The 26,658-nt window shown below is 52.3% G+C and overlaps 1 protein-coding gene across 2 annotated transcripts in view; it reads left to right on the top strand.

Annotated features, from left to right (window-relative positions):
• The window catches only part of dock1 (dedicator of cytokinesis 1), a 152,284-nt gene that overhangs the window by 31,883 nt on the left and 93,743 nt on the right, over positions 1-26,658 (top strand). For both annotated transcript variants that reach the window (XM_060037087.1, XM_060037088.1), the window contains 9 exons: positions 1,031-1,103; positions 3,280-3,359; positions 6,543-6,668; positions 8,158-8,282; positions 11,179-11,277; positions 11,967-12,039; positions 15,652-15,755; positions 16,485-16,668; positions 24,788-24,885. In XM_060037087.1, the coding sequence (XP_059893070.1) occupies positions 1,031-1,103; positions 3,280-3,359; positions 6,543-6,668; positions 8,158-8,282; positions 11,179-11,277; positions 11,967-12,039; positions 15,652-15,755; positions 16,485-16,668; positions 24,788-24,885 (962 nt within the window). The remainder of the gene's footprint in view (positions 1-1,030; positions 1,104-3,279; positions 3,360-6,542; positions 6,669-8,157; positions 8,283-11,178; positions 11,278-11,966; positions 12,040-15,651; positions 15,756-16,484; positions 16,669-24,787; positions 24,886-26,658) is intronic.

Below are 26,658 nucleotides of genomic sequence, written 5' to 3'. Positions count from 1 at the left end.
TCACGGTCATCTCAGCTGTCAGTCGAAGGGTCTTCACACAGGTCTGGACTTCCTGCTTTGGCCCGGGAGACTGAAGAACACGACCTCGTTCTTCCAGAGGTGTGTTGGTATTTACGTCCGGAGAGCTCTCCTTCAAATATGGAGGAAACAGTAATTAGGGCGCTCACTTCTTAGTTGTGGAACATATAAATCATGGACGGGCCGGTGTGATTTTTGGCGAAAACCCCAAGATATCCGTCTGAATAAAAAAAGCCGGCCTTCGGAATTAGATTTGTAGCCGACGGGAACGCCGCCAAACACATCATAAACTAATCCTGTTGGCGCTCTGCCCTCACTGCTCTGAAAGACAGAATTACTCCCTGTTTTCTGTCTTTCTTCCTCCTGACTTTTCCTCATTTTTACGGAACGACGTTCCCGATCGAACACGCCAGTGTCCGGTCTTCTGAAGTTCCCCTGAGTGGCGTGCGAGGCGCATCAGTGATTAAGGGCTTTATGGTGACGGGTGACCTCTGACCTCCAGGCCGTCTGCTAACCGCCTCGTGTCGCTGTCAGGCTGCTGGGGGACGAGGAGATAAACCGTGTGTGTGTGTGTGTGTGTGTGTGTGTGTGTGTGTGTGTGTGTGTGTGTGTGTGTGTGTGTGTGTGTGTGTGTGTGTGTGTGTGTGTGTGTGTGTGTGTGTGTGTGTCACCCCCCTCCCTGACTGAGGCTCTGTGGTCCTGTATTCGTACTGCCGGTTCTCCTTGTATTTATAAATGTAAACGTACCAAAGTCCCCATGACGCCCTTCAGGAACCCCCCTGGGAAACGCGTCCCCCATCTGGGGAACTTGGTCTAAGGAACCAGGCCTGTGCTGTCCCTGTAGCTCTCTCAATGTTCGGATTCTGATGCGCTTCTCAATGCTTAACTCAGTCTCCGTCTCTCTGTCTCTGTTTCTGTCTCTCTCTGTCTCTGCCAATGTCCGTTTCTATGCGTCTCTCTCTATTTTTCTGTCTGTCTCTCTGTCTCTATCTCTATGTCTCTCTCTCAATAGTAATGGATGTCACAGACATCATAACAGGCAAGATGGACGATGAGGACAAGCAGCACTTCATACCCTTCCAGCCGTGAGTACAACCCTGTGTGTTCTGTTAATTTGCGTGTGTTCCTGTACTTCTTTTTTTGTGTGTGCATTTGTGTATTCATTAACCTGTGTGTGTGTGTTCATTAACTTGTGTGCAAGTATGCGTTCATTAACCCATCAAGAAGCTCAAATTCATTCATCTTTGTGTGGATTGTCTTCATGTTGTGTGCTAACTTGTTTTTCTAACAAGTGTGTATTTGTTTGTGTGTGAGCGTACATGTTTGTGTCCGCATGCATAACATCAAATTAAATTGCATTTAATTTATTACATTTATTTAACCGAACCCTTGGTCCAAAGCGACTTTGAATGAACGCATTCAAGGAAAATATTCAACCCTGAAGAGCCACAATCATTTGAATACATAAAATGCATCAAATAGGCAAACTGCTTCAAGGGCTCCATTTTTGGAATTTTGTGTGTGTGTGTGTGTGTGTGTGTGTGTGTGCGTGTGCGTGCGTATTTGTGACCATGTGTGTGTGTATGTGACCATGTGTGTGTGTACGTGCGACCATGTGTGTGTGCGCCAGCCTCTGGTGTGTAGTCGGGGATGCTTGACAACTGATTAGTGGGGTCTGAAGGAGCCCTCTACCTATTCCCTGCTGACTCAATTAAGACGATCTCATTAAGTGTTGCCATTCTAGTAGGAAGGCACTTGCAGCCTTTTCCTTCACGGGACTTCTGCATAATTGGAAATGCGTTTGGATACAGCCCGTCCAGCGGGCAGATTACCCCAGTAACCAGCCTTATCCGTTGCTACAAATCAGTCTGGCCACGTTTAGGGGAAATAATGTGTTTCGGCATAAGGGGTTTTTCGTGGTCAGGCCTGAGTTTTACTAGTGCAGATAAATGGAGAATGAAAAGGGGAGGTAATGGTTTAAAAAGCTAATCCCAGATCCCTGCACCTGAGAGAATGCTGTTGTCTTGAGCGGGGACATGGACAGGAAGTAAGCGCCTACAACAAATGTGTATTGTGGATGCTGCGTTGCTGTTTTAAGCCAATGGCCCTGAAGAACAGACTTGGAAGGTAGTTATCGAGCAGAAATAGCATTGAATATAGCCAGGGGCTTCCTGCTTTAGAAAACCTGCACTTGGTTGACCTAGTTCTTTATTGGAGCTGCATTCTCAGGAATCGCTGCTATAAACTAGTATTCAAACATTGTGTAAGGTTTGTTTCTACATAATTCTAGTGGAACCCTGCTGGGCTGCTCAGACTTTTTAAAATCCCTCAGTACATCAAATTCTGTACCTTTTTTAGTTGAAACAAATCCTTACCCTCGAATGAACTCAAGAATTGCTGCTATCAACTAATATTGAAACATTGTGTATGGTACAAAATTCTGTACCCTTTTTAATTGAAACCAATCCCCACTCTAATGAACGCCAGCTGCTGCTGTGCTGTCCATTTCTGGGGCCGGTTTGAAGGCATCTCGCTTAGCTCGAGTCCCCATCGGTCTCTCCTCCGTTCCTCCTCTCGTTGGACATGGCACATCTCACTTGCTGCACTCATGTATCCCGTCCTTCGCCTCTGTTCCTTATTCCCTCGCTCCCAGTTGCCAGGCATCTGGTGCCTCTGCAAAGTACATCTGCTCTCTTCTGTGCTGCTGTATTGTGCTTGTCTCAGACAATCTGGACCCCCCCCCCTCTCCCCCCTAAAGTCTTGTTCTAGCTTGTCAAAGTCCCGGGGCATTTGTAACACATCAGCACTCCCTAGGTGTGCAGTCCCCTAGGGTCAAAGGTCATCTTGTGGTTGGATTGAGCTTTATTCTTTCTCGGTACCAGGGATCTTAATCGTTTCCTCAACGATGTTCTCTGTTTCTGACGTTTTCCGTCCTACCTCACTGCTAACTCACTGCGTCTGCCATGATGTGCGCCTATCTGCTTGTGTGTGTGTGTGTGTCTCTCTCTCTCTGTATGCCTGTCCGTCTGCTTTTGTGTCTCAGTCTCTCTCTCTGTCTCACTCTCTTTGTCTTTGTTTCAAGCTCTCCGTCTGTCTGTCTGTCTGTCTGTCTGTCTGTCTGTCTGTCTGTCTGTCTGTCTGTCTGTCTGTCTGTCTGTCTGTCTGTCTGTCTGTCTGTCTACATTGTCTTGTCCCTCTCATCCTAACTTTGTCCCTAATCCTCCCCTCCCAATGTCCCGTCCCGTCCCGTCCCTCCCCCAGGGTGGCGGGGGAGAACGACTTCCTCCAGACCGTCATCAACAAGGTCATCGCTGCCAAGGAGGTCAACCACAAGGGCCAAGGTACGGCGCGCCCTGCGCACATGTTATATATGTTATCAATATATGTGTTGTAGATTTAACTTGTTATTATATGTTGACATATTATACCACCATTGCAGGCCGTTTGGAAAATCGGCCTCTCCTGACATCTAGCTGGACCTGCTTACCTGCAGATTTTCAAAACGGCTCGTAACAGCCAATCACACTCACACCCGGTGGTATAATATGTCCCCTTTAAGGACAGGTGTGGTGGTCATTCTGACTGCTAGTCCACAAAAGACAAAACTTAATTCCATAAATAAATGACCAAAGCCTGTTGTCATGTGTCAACAATATCAACGTATCACTTTGTGAAGACCTTCCAACTGTTGGTGAAAAACACTCAAATATTGAATGTATGAATTAAATAGTGCCAAGCCCTTCATCACAAATTCAAACTGCACACAAACAACCTTTAACTGTGTGTGCTCACTCCAACTGATGGTCAGAAAAACTGAACCTTTTACAAAGCAAATCATCTTGGTAATTAAAACGAAGAGGTTGGAGAGGCTGCAGAAGAAGTAATAGTAGTAGGGTTGGAGTACTGAGCTTTTGTGTTTCTAGAAGGGTTGGATGTTTTCAACCGGCCAATCTCGATAAGAACCCCAGTTTCCGTCATCGAGTCCACACTGAATCAATACCTGCTCCATCTCCAGTCCTATTCATGGCTATTTCTGGAAGATGAATCCCACCTTCTAACTAATTCATCTGTGAGAAGCTTGAGCTGCTAGGGGTTGAGATGTTCCGAGCAAAGGTACATCTGCATATGTTTTATGGAAGATGGGAAGGGAAGGATCCTGCAGAAGGAGGGAGCTCTCTCCCCCCATTGAGGTGCCGCTCGTAGGAAGAGCCCAGACTACAGATGAGTTCCACCCAGTGAGGCAGAGGCAGACTGTTCATTAGTAGGGATGGATGAGAGCGGGGGTGTGGGTGGCTGCCGTGCAGAGCCACAGACGACGCTCCCTGCATGGCAACATCAAGGACAGGAACTTGATGCAGAGTGAAATGTAGAGCGACGCCGCATGACGTGCGTTCTGAGCTCGGAGGAGCACCAGGCGACTGTTCTGCTGACAGCCCAGGAACCAGACAAACATTGCAGTTAGCAGAAGTAGTCTACGGCGGAGATGACCCGGGGAAAGGGATCTTTGTTGGCTCGGGTGACGGATCAATATGATCAGCTTCAAGCAGGCTCGGTATGTACTTGAGCTGATTGGTCAAGCTGAACCAATACGCTGCGTGTGACGTATGGTCCTACCCTATATGGGATCACAAGAATCTCAGGCGTGCACGGGTTCTGCTAATGATCGTGCGCCCTCATGCAGACGGAGACGTCTGAGAGCCATCAGTGTCTAGCGGGAGGAAGCAGGAGGACAGCTGTACACGCACGTCCAACTCCCGAGTCGGTACATCGTGTCCTGCTCCCAACGTGTTTATTTTCACCAACGCTGAATAATTCTGCTCACATTCGGACTCTCCGTCCACGCCTGACGCCAAGCAAGGATGTGTAGATGGCGGGGAAGGGGGCCCCAGAAATAAGGACGAGCCTCTTCATTCCAGGCGACGCTCCGTGAGTCTATTTGTGGGATGATCCCGCCTGCCTCCGCTGTTCTGTCATGTCCCATGAATGCTACCTGGGTACTTGTCAGGTCGGCTCAGGCCAGGCAGGGGGGAGCAGCAGGGCCAAACCCCCCCCCCCCCCCAGAGCAGACGCGTGTCCGTGTTACTGCACGAGGGATGGCATACGTCCAACTCTTTCTCTCTTTTTCTGTTCTTGTAGGTACCATTGAAGAGCTTTTATTTGAGTGTAGTTTGTTTAGAAGTGGCGTTGTCGTGGCGTGCCGCCCCCTGTGGTCCTTTGGTGCATGTCCTCCCCCCTCTCTCCCCCATACGTGCCGTTGTCATCAGTCCGCAAACCTTTGGATCCCCAAACCTTCCCCATGAAGGAGAAACGGTGGTGAGGAGATGAAGCAGGGAGGGAGGAGCCGTCTTTCAGTTGTTTACTTTTTAAAAAGAACCCTGCTCCTCCCCCCCCCCCCCCCCCCTCCACAACTCCCAAACTGAACGTACCGCACCATTTATAACTCCTTGCGCTCCGTCGCTCCGAGTCGACCGGCCGTCATCACTCCTGCTGCTCCGTGATGTGGAATCCAGAGCGGCCCCCCGACTCCTGAGCCGTGTCCGGGCCGTCGTTAAAGCCTCCCCCCCCCCCCCCCCCCCCCGGCGCCGCCACCGCCGCTGCCACCGCCACCGCCGCCGCCGCCGCCGCCGGGAGACATCAGAGCGGCGCGGCGGCGGTGCTAAATTGAGAAGAAAATACGACCCAGAAAAGTCGCCCCACAGGTCCTTTGTCTCAGCATTAGCGGGGAGCTCAGACAGACCCCCCCCCAGCGTGGGGGTCCGACGTCGTTCCCTGTGCAATTATTTGACTCTGGAAATTGCCACTGTTTTGCTCCGGCGCAATTTGATATGTGGCGGAAAATGGAACCTTTTTTTTTCGAAACGAAAACCCTGTGTTTCGAATCAAACCGGTGTTAACCGGAGCCGTTGGAAGCTGAACCGCGGGTTAAAGAACCGTGTTTTTGAGCATGTTTCGGAAAAAATACAATGTAATCCTTCCTGCCAGTCTCTTTCCCTTGCCCAATTATTTCTTGTTTGTTTACGTGATTTTATTTAACGACCGAGATGATTCTATTTACTGAACCGCCCCGGGCTCCTACCTTTGGTTTTCTCGTCTCCGCACTTTGCTTCTGTTCTTTCTCTCTCTCGCTCTGATTGGTATTGTTCTCACTCTCTCATCTCCTCGCTCTCTCTCGCTCTCTCTCGCTCTGATTGGGATTGTTCTCACTCTCTCATCTCCTCTGTCTCTCTCACTCATCTCCACTCTCGCTTAGGTATGTCTGTGTGTTCTGCCTCTCATCTCCTTTCTCTGTCTCTGTCTCATCTACTCTCTCCCCTCTGTCCTGCCTCTCTCATCTCCTCTGTCCTCGTTTTGTCCTCTCTCTGCCCTGGGTCGTGGGGGGAGCGGTTCAGTGTGTTCCGCCATTGTCTCCCCGGGGCTCAGTGCCTCTCTCCGGTGAGGCCTGGGGAGCGGTTCAGTGTGTTCCTCCCCGGGGCTCGGTGCCTCTCTCCGGTGAGTGTGTCTGAGTGCCCTGTGGTTGACTGCAGGCCTGTGGGTGACTCTGAAGCGGCTGCCCGGGGACATCCACCAGATCAGGAAGGACTTCCCCCACCTGGTGGACCGCACCACCGCCGTGGCCCGCAAGATGGGCTTCCCCGAGATCATCATGCCAGGTGCACTGCACACACACACGCACACAAGCACACACGCAAGCACGCAAACACGCAAGCACACACAGACGGAAACTCATTCCATCGACACTCACACATACACTCCGACAATGCGCACACATGTGCCACCTTCCGGCATGATGGCGCACACACACTCGACTACCACCGCCACCCCTAGTTCACCAACACACACACACCTGAACTCCACACAGACACACACACACACACACGCACACACAGACACACCAACACACGCACTCCACCAACACACACACCTGAACTCCACCAACACAGTCACACAGACACACACAGACACACAAACCAACACACACACACACACGCACCAACACACGCAGTCCACCAACACACACACACACACGCACACACACACCTGCACTCCACTAACACACACACACACACACACCTGCACCTCACCAACACTCACCCACACATCAACAAAATACACACACACGCCAAATTGTCATCCCTATTCATTGTGGGGACACGCAGTGCTCCACGCCTCCCGCCCACCTGGAGGGGGTTTCATGACAGCGCTGCGATCATTCAAGGTGCCCGAGTACCATTTAGTGTGCGTATTAAATCAGCACCACAACAAGCCTTCTCATGGGCACAACCAATGCCGCTCAATCCGCCTGTGGTTGCCGTCGTGAGCCATTACCTCCCAGAAGCTCTTCATTAGGTGTCCTGTGGTAATCTATGCAGTGTTTTTCCCTCTTTATTCTGGTTCTGGCACAGAAGCCCCCTTTCCACCCTCGTTGTTATTACATGAACACCAGGACAGGGTCGGTCTTAACGACCTCACCCGACCGGGGTCGGTCCTAACGACCTCACCCGGCTGGGGTGATTCCTAATGACCTCACCCAACCGGGGTCGGTCTTAACGACCTCATCAGGCCGGGGTCGGTCTTAACGACCTCACCAGGCCGGGGTCGGTCTTAACGACCTCACCCGGCCGGAGGTCGGTCCTAACGACCTCACCCGGCCGGAGGTCGGTCCTAACGACCTCACCCGGCCGGAGGTCGGTCCTAACGACCTCACCCGGCCGGAGGTCGGTCCTAACGACCTCACCCGGCCGGAGGTCGGTCCTAACGACCTCACCCGGCCGGAGGTCGGCCCTAACGACCTCACCCGGCCGGAGGTCGGCCCTAACGACCTCACCCGGCCGGAGGTCGGCCCTAACGACCTCACCCGGCCGGAGGTCGGCCCTAACGACCTCACCCGGCCGGAGGTCGGTCCTAACGACCTCACCAGGCCGGGTTCGGCCCTAACGACCTCACCAGGCCGGAGGTCGGTCCTAACGACCTCACCAGGCCGGAGGTCGGTCCTAACGACCTCACCCGGCCGGAGGTCGGTCCTAACGACCTCACCCGGCCGGAGGTCGGTCCTAACGACCTCACCAGGCCGGAGGTCGGTCCTAACGACATCACCAGGCCGGGGTCGGCCCTAATGCCCCTGCCCCTCTCCTCTCTTAGGGGACGTGAGGAACGACATCTACGTCACTCTGGTCCAGGGGGAGTTCGACAAGGGCAGCAAGACCACGCCCAAGAACGTGGAGGTCACCATGTCGGTGTACGACGAGGACGGCAAGAAGCTGGAGGTAAGTCCGGGGCCGTCGCCAAGGCAACCATTTACCGTCTTCATGTCGGGGTTCGGGCTCCAAGGGATGTGTTGCCGGAGTGATATTCATATTCATATTCTTTCCCCCCTGTAGTCTTGTCAAATCATACCTTTTTTACCGCCTTAGACCGGGTGCAGTGTTGGTTCTGACTGCTTCAGACAATCGGTTGTGTTATGGGCCCACTGGGGTGGGAGTGACCGGCCCCCATACTTTAAACCAAAACGTCTGGAAGAAATACCTTTAGAACCGTGTTGCTGACTTTATGCATGCATCGCTGAATGGATCGGCTCTGTTTACAAGGCGCCAATCGAATTTTTTAAAAGTGCCGATCTAATATTGATCAGTTCTGTTTGTTCCTAGCCCGACCTATAAGCTGCCTCTATTGCCCCCATCATGCTCGGGGATTGACTGGCTCTAATGGCCACTGACCCTGCCTCTAATGTCTCATGAAGGAGGCCAGGGGGTCAGGGGTGTGTGTGTGTGTGTGTGTGTGTGTGCGTGTGGGTGCGCGTGCGTGCGTGCGTGCGCTGTTGGGATGTATTTGTGGGCACGTGGAACAGGTGAATCATGATTGGTTGAATTTGTATGTATTTTTCATATGCTATGTGTACTTTTCGGTACACTTGAACAGTTTAAGCTACGGACGCGTCATCGGAAGGCTGTTCCTTCACCGGAACGCTGGGAATGTCGCTCCAGAATAAGAGGTGGTACACAGTATTGGTATGCTGTGCGGTGCTGTGGTGGTGGTGATTGGATCCAGACGGCCGTGGCCCTGATTAAGGAGCATCGATCCCAGCTGCTGGCACTCCTGGGGACGACCTCACGGCTGCGTGCGTGTCCTTGTAGCGGACACGCACGCGTACACACACACACACACACACACGCGCGCGTACACATACACACACGTGCGCGTACATAGGTGCTCACACACACAGACCACTGGGGGGGCTGTTTTCACCTGTAATTGGCCAAACTGACCGCGGCGTAATTTCGGCGCAAGGAAGTTCTGCTAGAAGCGAGAGGATGAGGACGACGACACTTCTGATGAGCAGCCCATCTGGTAACACACGCACGCACACACATAGGTAGACACACAGGTACACACAGCCACACACTCACACACTCACACACAGGTAGACACACAGGTACACACTCACACACAGGCAGACACGCACACGCACGCGCGCGCGCGCGCACACACACACACACACACACAGGTAGACGCTTGCCCCTTCTGCCCGTTGCTATGGCAACATCTGGCTCACGGCCACACACTGTCCTCCCCCTCGTGACCCCCGCTGTTCCCGAACAGGGAGGGGGGGGGGGGCTGCCAATACCTTGGCAAGAGAGATGCGTCCTTTCAGCAGATATTGGTTCAGAAATACTTTGAACTTGGTGTCACCTCCCTCCCCCACTCGCAATGTCCAACGAGCCAATCGCTCCGCTCCCCCTCTCCCTCCTCTCCCCTCTCCCTCCTCTCCCCCCTCCCCCACTGGTCGGCCTTCCCGTCATTGTGTTTCTGCCCTTGACCGCTCTCTCGATGTTGGGTCTTGTTCTGTGTTAAGTATAATGAGGCATGGTGGATGGAGCCGCGATGCCCGCCAAGGTTTTGCGCAGGGCCGGAGTTTACAGCGCAGGTGTGGGCGCTCTGATTGGAAACTCGACCCACTTGAGTTCAATGAAGACACACACCCTTGGGTCGTAAGTACAATGGGGCAAGGTGGTAGGATTATATCTTGGGTAAGATGTGTTGCAAGTGGATTTGCAGACTGGCCTCAATCACACCGTTAGCCACCGTAACAGTTTGGTGCGAAGCCTAAATAAAAGGTTAACCTCATCTTCGAGAGTGGAAACGACTGGACCTTTTCAGGGGGGCTGGAGCTCCCGCTAAATAAGGTCTAACACCCCCCCCCCCCCCTCTCCCAGGCGGGGTCGTTAAGCACGGAGGGGGACCACAGGTCAGTCCTGTTATTCCTCATAATTGCTGGTTGTCAGAATCCATTAGAGCAGCAGAGGCTGCAGCTCTGGGGACCGACGGGAGAGAGACCCTGAATATCACTGGACTCTACCACTATGACCTACTGTGGGGGACCCCAGAGGGAGGGAGGGAGGGAGGGAGGGAGGGAGACCCTGTGTAAACACAGACTCTGACCTACTGTGGGGGACCCCCTAGGCGGGAGGTAAGGGTGGGTTTTGTTGAGCTAATTGATCTGGCAACGAGCTAATGGCTTCACCTGGACCCCCGTATACCCAGCTGGTCAAGCCCCCAAGGGTCCCATCACCCCCCTCCCCAATATCTCCCCACCCACCCTCACCCCTCCGCCTCTTCCCTGGGTCTTATAGGGCTTCAATATTTAATTTCTCATTTAGTTCTCTGTTTCCACTCCACTTGTCTGTGTGTCTGTCTGTCTGTCTATCTGTGTGTCTGTCTGTCTGTCTGTCTGTCTGTCTGTCTGTCTGTCTGTCTGTCTGTCATGCACAAAGCAGCCAATATATATGTTTGGTTGTACTGACTCAACTCACTTGTTCAGACTTCAGAGTTCACCTCGCAATTGATGTATGTTGTACATCCTGGCACTAAAAAATAGTACTTAGCGTCGTGTTGCATACGGGGAATGGGATTGATGGGAGCAATGGGAGCAATTGTTAGTGCTTGGCACTTGGCTCCAGGAACATCCTTACTGTAGTGACGGCGATCTATTGTTTATCTTTCTTCTGACAGACGTTCTTATTGTAAGTCGCCTTTGATAAAGGTGTCTTCTGCATGTAAATGTGCTGTGATGTCACGCAGGAGGTGTAGACGGTCTGGCAGTGTCTCGGGACAGCCCCGAGGTGTGGGTCTCACCATAACGTCTCTCTCCCCTCCCCTCTCCAGAACGTCATCTTCCCGGGGGCCGGAGACGAGGGGCTTCACGAGTACAAGTCGGTCATCTACTACCAGGTCAAGCAGCCGCGCTGGTTTGAAACCATCAAGGTGCGTGGTTACTTGGAGAGCGATGGTCAACGCATACAGGGCGTCCTTCTGCATGTGTTCATTTGTAGTCGTTTTTTTTCACGTTGCGTTTTTAATATATTTTTATATCTTTGACACACACAGACACTCTCTCACTCACTCACCCTCTCACTTCCTCACTCTCTCACTCACTGACCCTCTTACTCATTCTCTCTCTTACTCACTCACTCACTCACTCACTCACTCACTCACTCACTCACTCACTCACTCACTCACTCACTCACTCACTCACTCACTCACTCACTCTCTTACACTCTCTCTCTCTTACTCACTCACTCTCTCTTAATCATTGGTTCTCAAAGTGCGGCCCGCGGGCCAATGGCGGCCCGCAGAAACAATCCTGGCGGCCCGCAATGACGTACAGGAATTACATATATACAAAAATAAATAAATATAAAGAGAAAAGTCGACTCTCTCTAGCTTTCAATCCTGTTACATTTGTTAGTTTTAATCCGACTGTACATTACTTTGAAAGAATGAACCCCTGCTCTAAATCAATCACTCGCCCACCCTCTCTCTTCTACGTAGACGATTAGTTTAATATTTTCCTCTTAATGGGGCCGGCCCTCTCGGTCACCCCAACCCCCCAGTGTGCTTTGCTCTGTTGACCCTGGCGCTGGGCTCACACGGCTCCCCTCTCGTGTCCCCAGGTGGCCATCCCCATCGAGGACGTGAACCGCAGCCACCTGCGCTTCACCTTCCGCCACCGCTCCTCCCAGGACTGTGAGTACCCGCGCAGCGGCAGCGCCGCCGCGCGAAGGGCCGTCATCGCGGCCCCGCCACGCTACACCCCGCCACACGCGCGACGGAGGACGTTCAGTCACAGCAGAGGCGTCGCACTATGATACATGAATTGGAGGCCCTCACACGCTCTCCCCCCTCACGTCTCTCACTCTCCCTACCCCCCCCTCTTTCTCTCACTTGCTTCCTCACCCTCTCTCTGCCCGTCTCTCTCCCTCTATCGCTCTCTCTATCCCCCTCTTTCTCTCACTCTCTCCCCGTCTGTCTTTGTTTCTGTCTCTCTCCTCTCGCTCCCTGTCTCCCGTTCCCCCTCTCTCTGTCTCTCTCGCCCTCTCCCCCTCCCCCCCCCCTCCCTCTCCCTCTCTCCCTCCCCTCCATTACATGAACCAGTTCTAATAGCCCACCGTACATCAGGTGCCATCAGTTAGGGGGCCTGTCCCCCCCTCCAGATGGCCGGGGAGAATCACCTACTGACGGTCCCCTTCTGTTGGGCTGAGGGCTGAGGCCAGCAGCATCCTTCAGCATTTAGCTAAACGCTTCATTTAAAATATGTGGAGGTAGGACGGTGAGGGAGGGGTGAGGCGTGACAGAGCCAGGGAGGGGTAGAGGGGGGGGTGCCCTGGGGGATACAGGTAGGGGGGGTGACCTGGTAGACCCAGGGAGGGGGCGTGGCCTGGTGGACCCAGGGAGGGGGCGTGGCCTGGTGGAGCCAGAGCGCCATCTGGCCGCACCAGAGTCTGTGTTGTCCCAATAGCAGCAAGCCCCCCCCTGCCAATGTTGTCTCACCGGCAGAAGGTGCAACCCCCCCCCCACCCCCCCCCCTCCCCACCTTGTTGTCCCAACAGCAGCAGGCCCGCAGCTCCGGGGCTGCTGGGAGATTAATGTCTATTTATTCATTTTTCCTCCGGAAAGTCTGTCAGCAGCACTGCTCCCCGACGGAGAGAGCAATCCATTACCCCCCCCGCCGCCGCGCAAGGTGTTCCTCGACAGGAAGAGAAAGCATCACTATTAGCGTAAATATATATAGATATAATATATTGAGACCGTTTTTTAAAAGGCAATCTGCAATGCAGCGCTTTTTACCGAAGCCCTGTTCATTGCGGTGCCGGCTGGGGGGGGGGACAGGTGGGGGGGGGGGAACTGAGTCGACACAAACCTCCGCCCGCAGAGAGCCTCGCTCCACCCTGTGCCCCCGCCCTCCACCCTGTGCCCCCGCCCTCCACCCCTCCCACCCCCCCATAGCGGCAGCACTCACTCCTCCCCGCTATGAGAGCGGCTGAATCGCTGTACTCTGGCTGTGAGAACGCCCTCTACGAGGAACCAGCAGAGCGAGCGGGACCTGGAGGAGGTTCTAAAGGCACGAGGCGGACCCGGTAAAAAACGGGAGATAAGGGGGAAAGAACGGTTCTGTGGAGCGGGGGGGGGGGGTTTGACCAAGTCCACGTGCGTCCGCGATGGCGTCCGCGCTACGCTGGTCTGCGAGCGCTCTGACCGGCGTCTTCGGCGGTGAGGCCGCGTCTCGTTTGAGCTGGTGCACCAGAAGTCCCTCAAAGGTCGCGCCCGTGTCGGCTCTGATCTGCCGTTGCAGCCTCTGTGTATAGGCTCGGGGGTTCGGGTGTTGTATAGCAGACGTAGCTCAGAGCCCAGGCACTATGGAGGGCCTGTGGCGCTCACCTCTGTGAGTCTGCTGGAGTCTGGGTGGTGTAGAGTGTCTGGGTGGTGTCTGGGTGGTGTAGAGCGCCTCTGTGCTTCGCCCGGTGTCTGGGTGGTGTAGAGCGCCTCTGTGCTTCGGCCGGTGTCTGGGTGGTGTAGAGCGCCTCTGTGATTCGGCCGGTGTCTGGGTGGTGTAGAGTGTCTGGCCGGTGTCTGGGTGGTGTAGAGCGCCTCTGTGCTTCGGCCGGTGTCTGGGTGGTGTAGAGCGCCTCTGTGATTCGCCCGGTGTCTGGGTGGTGCAGAGCGCCTCTGTGCTTCGGCCGGTGTCTGGGTGGTGTAGAGCGCCTCTGTGATTCGGCCGGTGTCTGGGTGGTGTAGAGCGCCTCTGTGATTCGGCCGGTGTCTGGGTGGTGTAGCCGTAGCAGTACGGAGGTACAGTGTCCCTGCAGCCGTCTCCCCGCCGTCCCTCATCAGGTGTGACGGCTGCCTCCGTTAACGACGAGACTCAGAGTAACAAGAGACAAGAACAAAATGAAGCCTCCTCCTTGTCTTTTATTCCCCCTTTTGGAGGTCGCTGCATACATTTCCCTCCATGGGGGGTCGCGTGCCGTCTCTCCGTTGCCCTCCACCGGCGTCTCTCCCGAACGATGATTCAGTGCCAGGCCTGGGTCGCGGCGTGGAGAACGGGGGCATTAATGCAGATGGTATGCATGGGATGTCTGGGTTGAATCACACCTCCGTGCGTGCGGACGTCGGAGCCTGTTCAGCCTTGAGGATGATCTGTGCCACGCAGTGCACGCGAAAGACCCCCTCCGTCCCCGCCTCCCTGTCTCCCCACTCCTCCCCCAAACACACTCAGACATGCACGCACACATCGCCATGGTGCTGCGCAAACATATCGGCGTGTCACTTAACTTAACTAATGTGCAGTGCCAAGCGCTCCGTGAAATGACGCCGCTACTTATTATCTCTGCGTATAAATATTAGATTCCTTCTCTCCGTCTTACATGTTCAGTGCTTCGCGAGCGTGGCCTGGATGTCGGAGACGGAAAGTTTTATGACTCGGTCGTTTTCTGTGCCACAGTTATTTGGATGACTCTTTAACAAACTTTTGATGAACTACTGTTCAGCTCTTGAAGCCCATGATTAAAACACATGCACAGACACAGCACACGCACACACACAGTGAAATAACACAGGGTAATAACAACTTGCTCTCAAATTATGGACGACGATCGCTGTTTCATTCCAGCCATGGAAAGAACAGACCAGAAGCTGCGAAATTGTTAAAAACACCCAAATTATTAGTGCCACACCACAACGTCGTATTGAGACGCACACACGCTCACAGCTCTCCCAAGCTGTCTGCCTCCTTCCATGAGGATGACACTGAGGCCCTGGTAAGGTTATCCTGAGGGCTGACTAAGCAGTAACACACGAGGAATCGCAACCTACTGGTTGGTTTTTCCAAGGACTTTCCTCTGGACTCATCACTTCGGCCTGATATTGCTCCTAGTCTGGTCTCTAACTCCAGCTGTGAGCTGCAACACCTCCGTACATTGACGCACACGCAAGTGAAACGCTGTATTAGAGTTACAATTATAACGCAATTTACCAGCGGGGGCTGCTAACCCGATGCTCCTTGGAGCTGCGAAGAGCAGGTTGGAGGTTTGTTCCACTTCTTGTTCGGCGGCCACGGGTAGGTCGCTGATAATGGGAGAGCAAACCCATAACCTCTCGGCTGGGGTTATAGCCACTACACTACCCCGTTGTTTCTCCTGGGGTTCAGCTTCAGTTCTAACCCGTGTGATCTCTCTCTCTCTCTCTCTCTCTCTCTCTCTCTCTCTCTCTTCTCTCTCTCTCTCTCTCTCTCTCTCTCTCTCTCTCTCTCTCTCTCTCTCTCTCTCTCTCTCTCTCTCTCTCTCTCTCTCTCTCTCTCAGCCAAAGACAAATCGGAGAAGATCTTCGCCCTGTCCTTCGTGAAGCTAATGCGCTACGACGGCACCACGCTCAGGGATGGCGAGCACGACCTCATCGTGTACAAGGTAATCCATTACGGTCCGGGTCGCTCTGGATCTCCGGCCGTCAGCCCCGTCCCCCGCCGTCGCCCCGGTCCTGTCGCACGGCGACGTGATCACCATGGCGATGAGACGCAGTGCTGACAGTGTCCTGTTCCATTCGGGGGGGGCGGGTGAAGGAGGCTGGACACAGTGCCTGTGTGTGTGTGTGTGTGTGTGTGTGTGTGTGTGGCGCTGTCCGGCTCCAACACCGATACTGTGTATCCCCATATGTGTCTTGATGCTTCATGTCTGTCCATCATTCTTAATCAAAGGGATGACCTGAGAATTCAGGAGCTGATTTACAATTAACTCTGAATCTTGTTTGCCTTCTGCTGCAGTATTTCCTGCCAGCTGGCTATTGGTGATGTCTTTTGGTTTTTGTATTTCTGCTTCCAATAATGGATGTTCATCAGTGAACCGCTTGGTTTACTGTCTTTATTAGTCAATTTAAAGTATTTAAGACAAATATAACCCCCAAAAAAATGTCGTTGTCGCTAATATTGTTCATAATAAACAAAGCTTTTCTTTGTTTTTGCTGCAAAGCATACACACGCTTACAGTCCCTGTACTAGTATACCAGTCAGATTCTGACCGTGAGTTGACCGGGCTGCACTGCCGTGTTAACATAAAGCCTCAACAGGGTCAACATGTTGGATATAACGCTAAGGACCAGCTGTGTCCACCCCCCCCCCCCCCTCCCTCCATCTGTGGCAGGCGGAGGCCAAGAAGCTGGAGGAGCTGTCCCTGTACCTGAACCTGCCCGCCACCAAGCTGGAGCTGGAGGAGAAGGGTTACCTGGCCACGGGCAAGAGCAACCACAACCTGGGCAACTGCACCATCAGCAAGGACTCCTTCCAGATCGCCACTCTGGTCTGCTCCACCAAGCTCACCCAGAACGGTACGTCAGCAGCCGAGCGGGTCACGGGTTTAGATGTTAATACTGTTCAGCACTGACCCTGGAGAAACTGCCCCCCTTAGTTCAAACTTTGTTTGAACTTGTTTTATTTTTTCAAACTTTTTTGTTACACAGGTCACAAAAAATAGCATTTTGCATACAGTGAAATTAAACAAGGGTTATCATTCTGTCACTGTGCAAATTCCTGGAACCTGAATGAATAATAGATAATAGTAATTTAAAAAAAGACATCCCTCAATGAGGTGGTGCTATAAAAACGATCATTATATAAACGTTACATGTTAAATGCTAGAAAATGTTAAATGCTAGAAAATTTTGCAAAAGTGCCAGTTACAGTCCACTGGAATTAAGCAGTCTGACTGCCTGCGGAAAGAAGCTCCGCCTCAGTCCCTTAGCGAGGAATCCGGCACCCAGAGCCCTTAACGTGGTGGGTTTGGGGCATACCACCCCCTCATCCACTGCCAGCTTGCCAGCAGCAGGGCTGCTGCCGATCGCTCTCGACTCACCGGCTGTCAGCGGCCAGACCGTAATGGTCCAGCTGCGGCCGATGGAGTGAGGGATGTGTAACCAGTGTGATGGGCAGTGCTGCCGCCGGGCGGCCGGGCCCTGGGCTGGCGTTGGAGCAAGGCACGCATCGATTTGTAATTGTTGCTTCAGAGAGGCTGGCGAGAGGAATCTGGCTTTTGCGTGCGGATTTCAGTCCTGGCAATACATCAGTGAATTCCACGACAGATTGCCCGGCTAATGTAGTTAAAACAGCTTGGTCACCTTCAACCGGAAATGCTTTTACAATTACATTTACATTGAGGGCAATTTAGCAGATGCTTTTAACCAAAGCGACTTACAATAAGTACATTTTTCAGAAGAAAGGGAAACAACGATATATCTCTGTCTGTGCAGTAAGGATGTTCATAGAACCCAGTGCCAAGCATTAACAACCGCTCCCCATTCCCCGTATACAACAAAGGTAGCTTGGATAAGATGCTACACAACGCTAAGGACGTACGATCAGTGCGTAAGGAGGGTGTGTGGGTTGGTAAGCAGAGTCTAGGTGAACTCTGAACAGGTGAGTCTTGAGTCTTTCGCGTCTGCGTTGTTTAGGGCGAGCTCGCTCTGTTTAGCCCCCGCCACCAGCGAGCGCTGGAGGTTGACTTGTTCCCGGACCCTTCTGTTCTCTAAACCCCTCCCCCTCCTCCTCCTCCTCCTCCGTCGTCCTCGCTCCCTCAGCAGAAACGCCGGGCGGGCAGATGGCTTCACGCCTCTCAGTTGATCTATTTCTTTATTATTACCTTTTAATGCCGTTAATGTGCCCACGGAGAGTTTCCCTACGGCCTGCGGGGAGGAACCGATCCACGCTGACTAAGCCCGGACTGACCCCTCCATGGCCCATCGCTCAGGGATCAGGACGTCTCTCTACACAGCTTAAACACACTTGTAAATCAGTGCCATTGAATCACAACACGGGCTACCAGTGCAGCAGCCTCTCTCTCTCTCTCTCTCTCCGCGGTTCAGCCGTGGGTCAAACCCTCTTGTGGGAGGGCTCTCCCTGCCATGGGGTCACAGGGGGGCCACACCGCCATGGACAGAGAGAGCACACTGCTCCACTCACCTCTTTGTGAACCTGTGCGTTCATTCGTCTCGCCAGCCCCCTCATTCAAGATGGCTCAAAATATACGGGAAGTGGAATAAAAAATGGCTGCATTTTAATCACCAGCCAAAGTACAACGATGACAGCCCCAAGTACGTTCTCCGTACTCGGCCACTCTGTACGGCGCTGGGAGCCCATTGGGTTGCGGCGAAGGCTTCGGCTGGAGAGCGGGACTGCAGTGGTGGCCCATTCCCCATTCATGGCCAGGCGGCCCCCGCCGCCTCCTCCCCAGAGAGGCTGTGTGTGTGGAGCGGCTGGCTCCTCTCCAGCCCCGGGATGCAAAGAACCCTCTCTTGTTCGGCTGCTCGCCCAGACATCATCATCTTCATCCCTCAGATGACTTGCTCAGCCGTTGCCGGGGCCTTCTCTGTGTTGCTACCGGAGGGGGGAGGAGGAGGAGGAGGAGGAGGAGGAGGAGGAGGAGGAGGCTTCAGGGGTGTTGGAGGAGGTGGATGAAGAGGAGCAGGAGAAGGAGGAGGCTTCAGGGGTGGTGGAGGTGGTGGACGAAGAGGAGGTGGAGGAGCAGGAGGAGGAGGGGGCGGATTCTGAGGTAGAGGAGGAGGAAGAAGAAGAAGAGGAGGAGGAAGAGTGCCGTGGCGGAGGAGGCGGAGGAAGAGGAGGTGGAGGGAGCAGGCGGGAGAGAGACGTGACGGCCTAGTAAGGGGATACCAGGGCGGACCAAGGACAGATTCCCTGCAGTCTGAGGAGTTGAACTTAAATGAATCGTCCCGCTGGGTCCCAGAGGGCGTGTCACCTCTCTTTAATTATCCACCGGGACGCATTCGGATATTTAAATAACTGGAAGTCCCATTAAAACCGCCGTATAAAAAGCGAATTTCCGAGAACCTCGGTGTGTAACGTTGATGTGCGGGTGGGGGCGCGCGTGTGTGCGTGTGGGTGGGTGTAGGTAGGTGCGTGTGGCTGTGTGTGTGTGCGTGTGAAAGTGCGTGCGTGTGTGAGGCCGCACATGTGCAGTCCAGTCACATAGTCAATGCAGCAGCAGAGTGCAGCATGCACGTCTCTCCCTGAGAAGCTCTTCAGTGCGAAGCTGCTGCTGCGGCCGTGAGACTTCAGAGACGCACAACTTTACACCATTAGCAGTGCTCCACAAACACACACACACTCGAACACACTCGAACACACACACACACACACACACACACACACTCGAACACGAACACACACGCACACACACACACACACACACACACACACACACACACACTCGAACACACACACACAAACGAACACACGCACACACACACACACACACACACACACACACACACACACACACACACACACACACACACACACACACTCGAACACACAGACACACACACACACAAACACTATAATTTATCACACCGTTAGTGTTTCTTCCCCTCAGTATGAAAGCCTCCAGTCAGCTCTGTGTTTCCTCTGTATCGATCCGGCACCGCTGTGGTTTTCTCAGAGCCTTTCGGAGGCTTTAATGTGGTTAACAAATGTAAATACAGAAGTCTCAGGCGCTGTGTGTGTGTGTGTGTGTGTGTGTGTGTGTGTGTGTGTGTGTGTGTGTGTGTGTGTGTGTGTGTGTGTGTGTGTGTGTGTGTGTGTGTGTGTGTGTGTGTGTGTGTGTGTGTGTGTGTGTGTGTGAGATGTCACAGAGGAGACCTGAGATGGGCACCGGCTCGTTCTCTGAGACGAGGGCCAGAATAGTTCCTCTCTTGAGGTGTGATGATATCTTCAAATGCAGGGGCGGCATTGACTCATCTTCCTGAACCCAGGGGAAGTCTTGGTTCATCATGATTTTGTGTCTCTCTTTCTCTCCCCTGCCTACCGTCTCCCTCTCTCTGTCTGGGTCTCTCTCTCTCGCTTGCCTGCATGCTTTCTCTCCCTCTTAATTGCTCTCAATCTTGCTTTCTCTCTTGCTTTCTGTCTCCCTCTCTCTCCCCTGCTTGCTTGCTATATCTCCCTCTCTCCTGCTTGCTGTGTATCTCTCTCTCTCCCCTGCTTGTTGTCTATTTCTCTCTCTCTCTCTCTCCTGCTTGTTGTATGTGTGTCTCTCTCTCTCTCCTGCTTGCTGTGTATCTCTCTCTCTCTCCTGCTTGCTGTGTATCTCTCTCTCTCCCCTGCTTGCTGTCTGTCTCTCTCCCCTTCAGTGCTCAGCGGGTGGTGGAAGCAGCAGAGGTTCTCCCCTGCCGCTGAGGCCAGATCAGATTAGAGGGCTCTCCAACTAGCCACTGACACAGATTAGCTTTGAACTGGTCTCCCACACCCCTTCACAGGCCTGCCCATAAGCCCGACGCAAACTCTGTCTGGAAAACGCACTGCAGCAGGGAGCCTGGGGTTCGGGGGGTGCTGCTCTTCAACCATACACCTCTCTCTCTCGCTGTCCATTCTGTAATGTCTGCCCCGCTGGGCACGTCCCGGAGGATCCAGCGCCGCGTGCTGGCGGACGGTCTGAGCGGTGGTGTTTTACCCAGCATGCATCGCTCCCAGGGCAGATCAGACCCCCTCCCCAGACTGCGCTGGGGAAACCTGAGAGCGCCGGGTGTTTGAGTGGAAATAAAGGTGCAACGTGTGCACACGGTGTGTGATTGTGTGTGTGCGTACGTGTCTGGGTGTGTTTGTGTCTTCCGTCACTGTGGGTATATGTGCACACTGGGTGTGTGTGTGTGTGTGTGTGTGTGTGTGTCTCCATGTCCATGGATATATGCCGGCCGACTGTATGTGTGTGCCTTCCTCCGTGGGTATATATATGCGGGCCACCCCAGCGCTGGGGGAAAGGTTGAGTTGTTTTAATAACCAACCGTCTGGGCGCGGCGCCGGCTGACAGCGGTGTTTTATTAAAAACCTGGAGGCGTCCTCTTAAAGACCCGCGCCCAAATACCTCTCTCAGCCCGTCTCGCTCGCACAGCCCCTCGCTCACTCACTCACTCACTCACTCACTCACTTGCTCGCTCGCTCACTCACTCATAAACTCTCTCTCTTCTGAGTCTCTCTCCCGTGCTGTTGTTTGGTCTCTCTCTCTCTCACTCGTCTCTGCGACGGTGACGGCATACAGTCGCAGAGACCCTTCAGCATTTCTTCAAAAGGACGTTGATCCTCTTTGTGTGTGTGTGTGCGTGACAGACAATAGGACATGCCATTCCAACACAGTTCTTCTCTGCCCCGTGCGCCAACATGTTTACCTGCGTTTTGTAACGGTTAGACTTCCTCTATGCTAGACGCACAGTACGCTCTGCCAAGTCCTGTCGTTTGAATAAGCCAAGAAACAACAACACTAAACCAACACCCGTCACTTTATAGCCACTAAAGGCTGCCTGGTCACAAGCACGTACACACAAACCCACACGGACAGTTACACACACACATACACAAGCACACACGCACGCTCATGCACGCACGGGCACACACACACACACACACACACACACACACACACACACACACACACAGTTTAACACTTTTATTTGGATCGTAACAAGTGGGGAGGTACAAATGATCCAAACATTAATGGAAGCATTGCTGGACTAAGCAAGTTTGATCAAACAGAGAATGCCTAATGCTAAACAACTATTTTCATCATGGATAGACATTGCATCTTCTTCTCCAGGTTGCTAAACTGCCTATTGTGGCAGAGATAAAGCAGTCTTTTTTGCATTTGGTTTGGTCAGTCCACAGCATTGTAGCCCACGTAAAACAAGCTTGTGGACATGGCCTAGACTTCCAAAAATAATAATTAATGTGCAATTAAAACCTAGATTTGTGATATTGTTAGCCAGTGGTTGATATTTTAAAAGCTTGGTGTTGAAGCAAATGTCCATATACAAATCAAAACAACATGCTAATTCCACAATAGTCACATTCTTATTGGAGACACCTACAATGGTGATGTCAGGGGTATTTGGTATATTACTGAAAGTGGTGTTGTTATTTTGTGTACAATTGAACCAGTCCATTTTAACTGCAGAGGGTTTGTATATCTTTGTTGTTTGCAATTGTACTACTTTAACGCTGTGTGATATTAGGTCCACCAGCCTATCATGCCTTGCAATGTACAGACCTTTGTAAAAGTTGCATCCATTCAGGACGTGCGCGATGGTTTCGTTGTCATGGGTGGTAGAATGGAGAATAGAGTGTGGTTCGTGGCTGGAGGGATACCAAGTGGACAAGTTAGATTTTGTCGGGAGTACTTGGAGGCGGGCTCTGATGGTAAAGATGAGAATATCCTCGCCGATCGAGACACACACACACACACACACACACACACACACACACACACACACACACACACACACACACACACACACACACACACACACACACACACACACACACACACAGACACGACCCCTCCGGAGGCGAATAGCTTCTTTTATTTAATGAAGCTAGACTCATGCAGACTGTTGCCTGGGCAATGAGAAGCCTTATGTGAAGTGGTCTCACTGAGGGGGCCCTGGTTTGAAGATGGGCCCAACCCACACAGGCACGCACGCACGCACACACATACACGACGTACAGATGTACACACAGACGTGTACACACAAATATTCCAAGGAGGAGATTAACAAATATCATCTTTGACGTGGGAATCCATTTGTTCCCATCTATTCTCAGACTCTACCTCACCTCCACACCTACACCTCGCAATAAGCTGCTGCTGCTGCTAGAAAACATTTCACTGCGGAACTCAATCGGATCAGAAGAAAGCTCGGCAAATGTTTTCTGTTTTAGCCGATATAATTAGCCCGCGCTGCTAAATCAGGACATGGCTGAGATCAATGGCTGACGACTGGTGAATACTAAACGCCGCTGAATACAAGGTGATTACACGGTGAAGACTGAATGCTGCCCCCCTGTCACAGGCAAATTCGTCCTCAGAGGGATTTCAAAACATGATTTGAGAAAATATCATCTGGCGGAGGATGGTGTAGATGAAATACACGGTAATTTGTTCATCTCAGAAGGTTCCTCCTCCCCACCTTTTTAATGACAGGAAACAAACTGCCTCCATCTTAACAGGGCTATTGTGCTTCCCTCACACGCAGAAGGAGTTCACTGGGGAATATATCAGAATGTAAAAGGCAAAAACCTGAGATTATATTTGTGCTGAAGATGTGTTGGATTCCGAGCTCTTCCCCGGGATGTAGAACGATGCGTACCTCGACCCAACTGTCCTTTTCGTGGCGAGTCCAAGGTATGCCAAGAAGTCTGCTGTGAACGTGAGATGGCAAAAACACGTCTGTGGTGAAATCCCAAAACAAACCTCGCTGTACGACCTCGGCTCCGTGTTCAGGCGAGGGTGAGTTCAGGGCTGGGTATCCCACTTCCATGGATGGGTGTTCCCGCCGTGTTTCACTTAACACCTCGGAATCATCGTTCTTCAAATGTTTTTACGACAAAAGATTCCAGGGTGGAAGTGGGCGGGCTTGGTCAATCTCGTACCCCCTCTGTCCCCGTGTCTCTGTGTGGGGTTGAGTCTGCGTCCCCTTCGGCCATTGGCCTGAAGATGGAGCCCATCTCACTCCACCCATCCCTCCAGAGGCCTGTGGGGGGGGGGGGGGGGGCTGATAACCAAGAGCCACGCTGTGTTCATTCAAACCCGTGTGATCTGATACCCGATGAAACTAAAAAGGTTCACGCTCGCTCGACGTGTGAGCCTTGCCCTTGCGGGGTAATCAGCTTATCCCCCCCTCCCCCCCCTGTCCTCTCTGTGTTCCACATTCGGGGCATGTCTCCCCCCCATGCCGACTCGTGTACCCATCGAGCGGGGAGGAAAGGCAGCAGGCTTTCCCCCTCCGATTGATCCTGACAGATGGACTGGGGTGCAGGGGCGTTGCAGCGCCCTCACTAATTGAGCTGGATGTTTTGAGCCCCCCCCCCTGCCTCTGGAACATGATCCCTTGTCAGAGGTGGTCTGACGCAGCAATGCTCCCCATGAGAGTGATTCATCGCCCCGCGGTGGGGCGACGCGTCTTGAATTCAATTAGAATTCAAGACTTGATTTAAATGTGAAGGGATTAAGGAGGGTCCGCTTTAGCGTGAGCCTGCTCCGTAGAGAGCTGTGGTAGCATGGATGAGTGTTTTATGGACAGAGGGGAGAAGCAACAACAGGTTCTTGTTCAGATCTGCTTTCATTTCGAGGAGCAGCAAGAATTCTCTCTCACTCACCTTCCCTCCTTTCTTAACTATGTTGTTAAATTATATTATCTTATGAATACGCTAAACCCTCTTCCCTCGAACATCCTTTTTTATAAGTGCAACTCTCTTCTCATGTGTAGAATTAACTTAGCTATTTCATATGTGAGATAAACGTTAAACTCTTTTCTCTCATGTGCAGAATTAGCACAGAATGTGCAGATGAGCTAAATTCTACTCTACACTTCTATCTTTTGTCTTATACGCTGTTGTGTTGTTTGTCATCTAACGTGTGTGTGTGTGTGTGTGTGTGTGTGTGTGTTCCAGTGGACCTGCTGGGGCTGCTGAAATGGCGCTCCAACACCAGCCTCCTGCAGCAGAACCTCCGTCAGCTCATGAAGGTGGAGGGCGGCGAGGTGGTGAAGGTCAGTCCTCCGCCCACACCACCTCCCAGGGGTCTCGTTTTGTTGCTCCTTTGAAGTCCTCATTGTGCCCTGAAGCTGAAGCACAAAAACACTACCAAGTCATTTTATGTAGTTCCCTTCAAACATTGTACCGAACATACGGCATAGGATTAGGGCCACATGGGATTATTATTTTGGAGTTTTTACCTTAATCTCAGAATTCTGACTTTAAAATCAGAATTCTGAAGAGTTATGTTCAATAAATTACATGAATTTAGAGATGCTTCCGAATACAACGAGAGCATTTGAACCCGCGCGCCGGTTGCAAAAAAAAAAACATTTGTTAGAACAACAAATGTTTTTCGATTAAACTGGAAAGCAGAAATCTTCTAAGCCCCCGATTTTAAAGTAAACAAGAACGAAAGCCGCCGGGGTCATCTCGTAGATCTGGCGCCGGCGTTCCACGTCAGAGGAGCGGATTAAGATTGTGCCGTCATTCCCGCTATAACCGGTACAACACAGACGCCGACGCCGTCCGCCAGCCGGTCGCACGAGGCCGTCCGTATCTACACCAACACTCGGGGCCTGGTGCTGGGATCTCTTGGCAGCCGTCTACGGTGTTCCAACAAGACGGTTCCACCGGGGATCAGGTGGTTTTAAGACCGACTTGGCGCCCACCGGTGTGGAACCACGCCATTTTGTGCAGAATGACAGAACATTTTCAGGGAAGGTGAATCAAAGCGCGCCTGAGACAGAGAATGCTTTATCCTCCCTGGATAGATAACGTCAAACACAGCCCAGCCCGGTCAAAGTGGCACCCGTTCCTCGTACGTTCAAGGCTGTGATGAAGTGCACAACTGCTTTTTTTTATCTCCTATTTGCCCAAAACACTTCACGGAAGCCCCTGCTTAATTTTACGGGACTGAACATTTTTAAGAGGAAACAGTTTTACATTGAAGTGGGTTTCAACGTTTCCGTTAATACCTCGTTTCAAGGACACACCGTCTCAAGCACATAAGACCAGTAGTTGGTCTAATGCAGCCCTCAGGTTTGATTGAAGTGTTTTTTTGTTCCTCAGATCCCCTGTGGACCTTTCCCCCCCCCCCCCTTTAGTCCAATTTAGCATTTGTCTCACAGAGAGGAAGAAGGACCATTTTCGTCTGTATAGTAACCTCTGGTGATAACCAGGGATGCACCGAGATGCATCAAAAATAAAAATGTTCGGTGTACTTTGTTCAGCCTTTTTACTCCTTAGGCCGAAACCGACCAATTATGTTTTGACCCATTTTCTGCCAAACATTTTCGGTGGCTGAATATTCGGTGCATCCCTAGTGATGACAATCCATGATCAGGACGTGTCTCTGGTTATCAGACCATGTCCATTAACCTTCGGTGATCTCAGATCATGAGCAGGACGTCTCTGCTTTGGCATTGGTTCCATCCCTTCACCCTAGAGCCCAGAGGTCTGGCACGACACGAGAAATAAAGATGGTTGTGTTGTTTTTAACGGAGCTGAAGCACGTGGAGCGAATGAAAGAGGGCTGGAGCTTTCTGTTGCTGGGCTGTAGCCGGATCTGTATCGGACTCAACTCTATATTTGGCTCCAAAGTTCAGAACCATGATTTAGAGTCCCCACACAGCGGTGGGCTCTGGGCTTCAGCGGTTTAGAATCTCCTCCAGGACAGGCACACGTTGGCGGGCGAAATGAAGATAGGGGTGCTATGAAGACGTGATTGGTTGGTTTCTATATCCGGGTACAGTCATCGACAGTTAATGTAATGAAATACAAAATGC

This window comes from Gadus macrocephalus, chromosome 18, assembly GCF_031168955.1.
Source record: "Gadus macrocephalus chromosome 18, ASM3116895v1".
Taxonomy (NCBI): Eukaryota; Metazoa; Chordata; class Actinopteri; order Gadiformes; family Gadidae; genus Gadus; species Gadus macrocephalus.
Note: the sequence above shows the minus strand (reverse complement) of the source record. Positions and strands in the feature narration are given on the sequence as shown.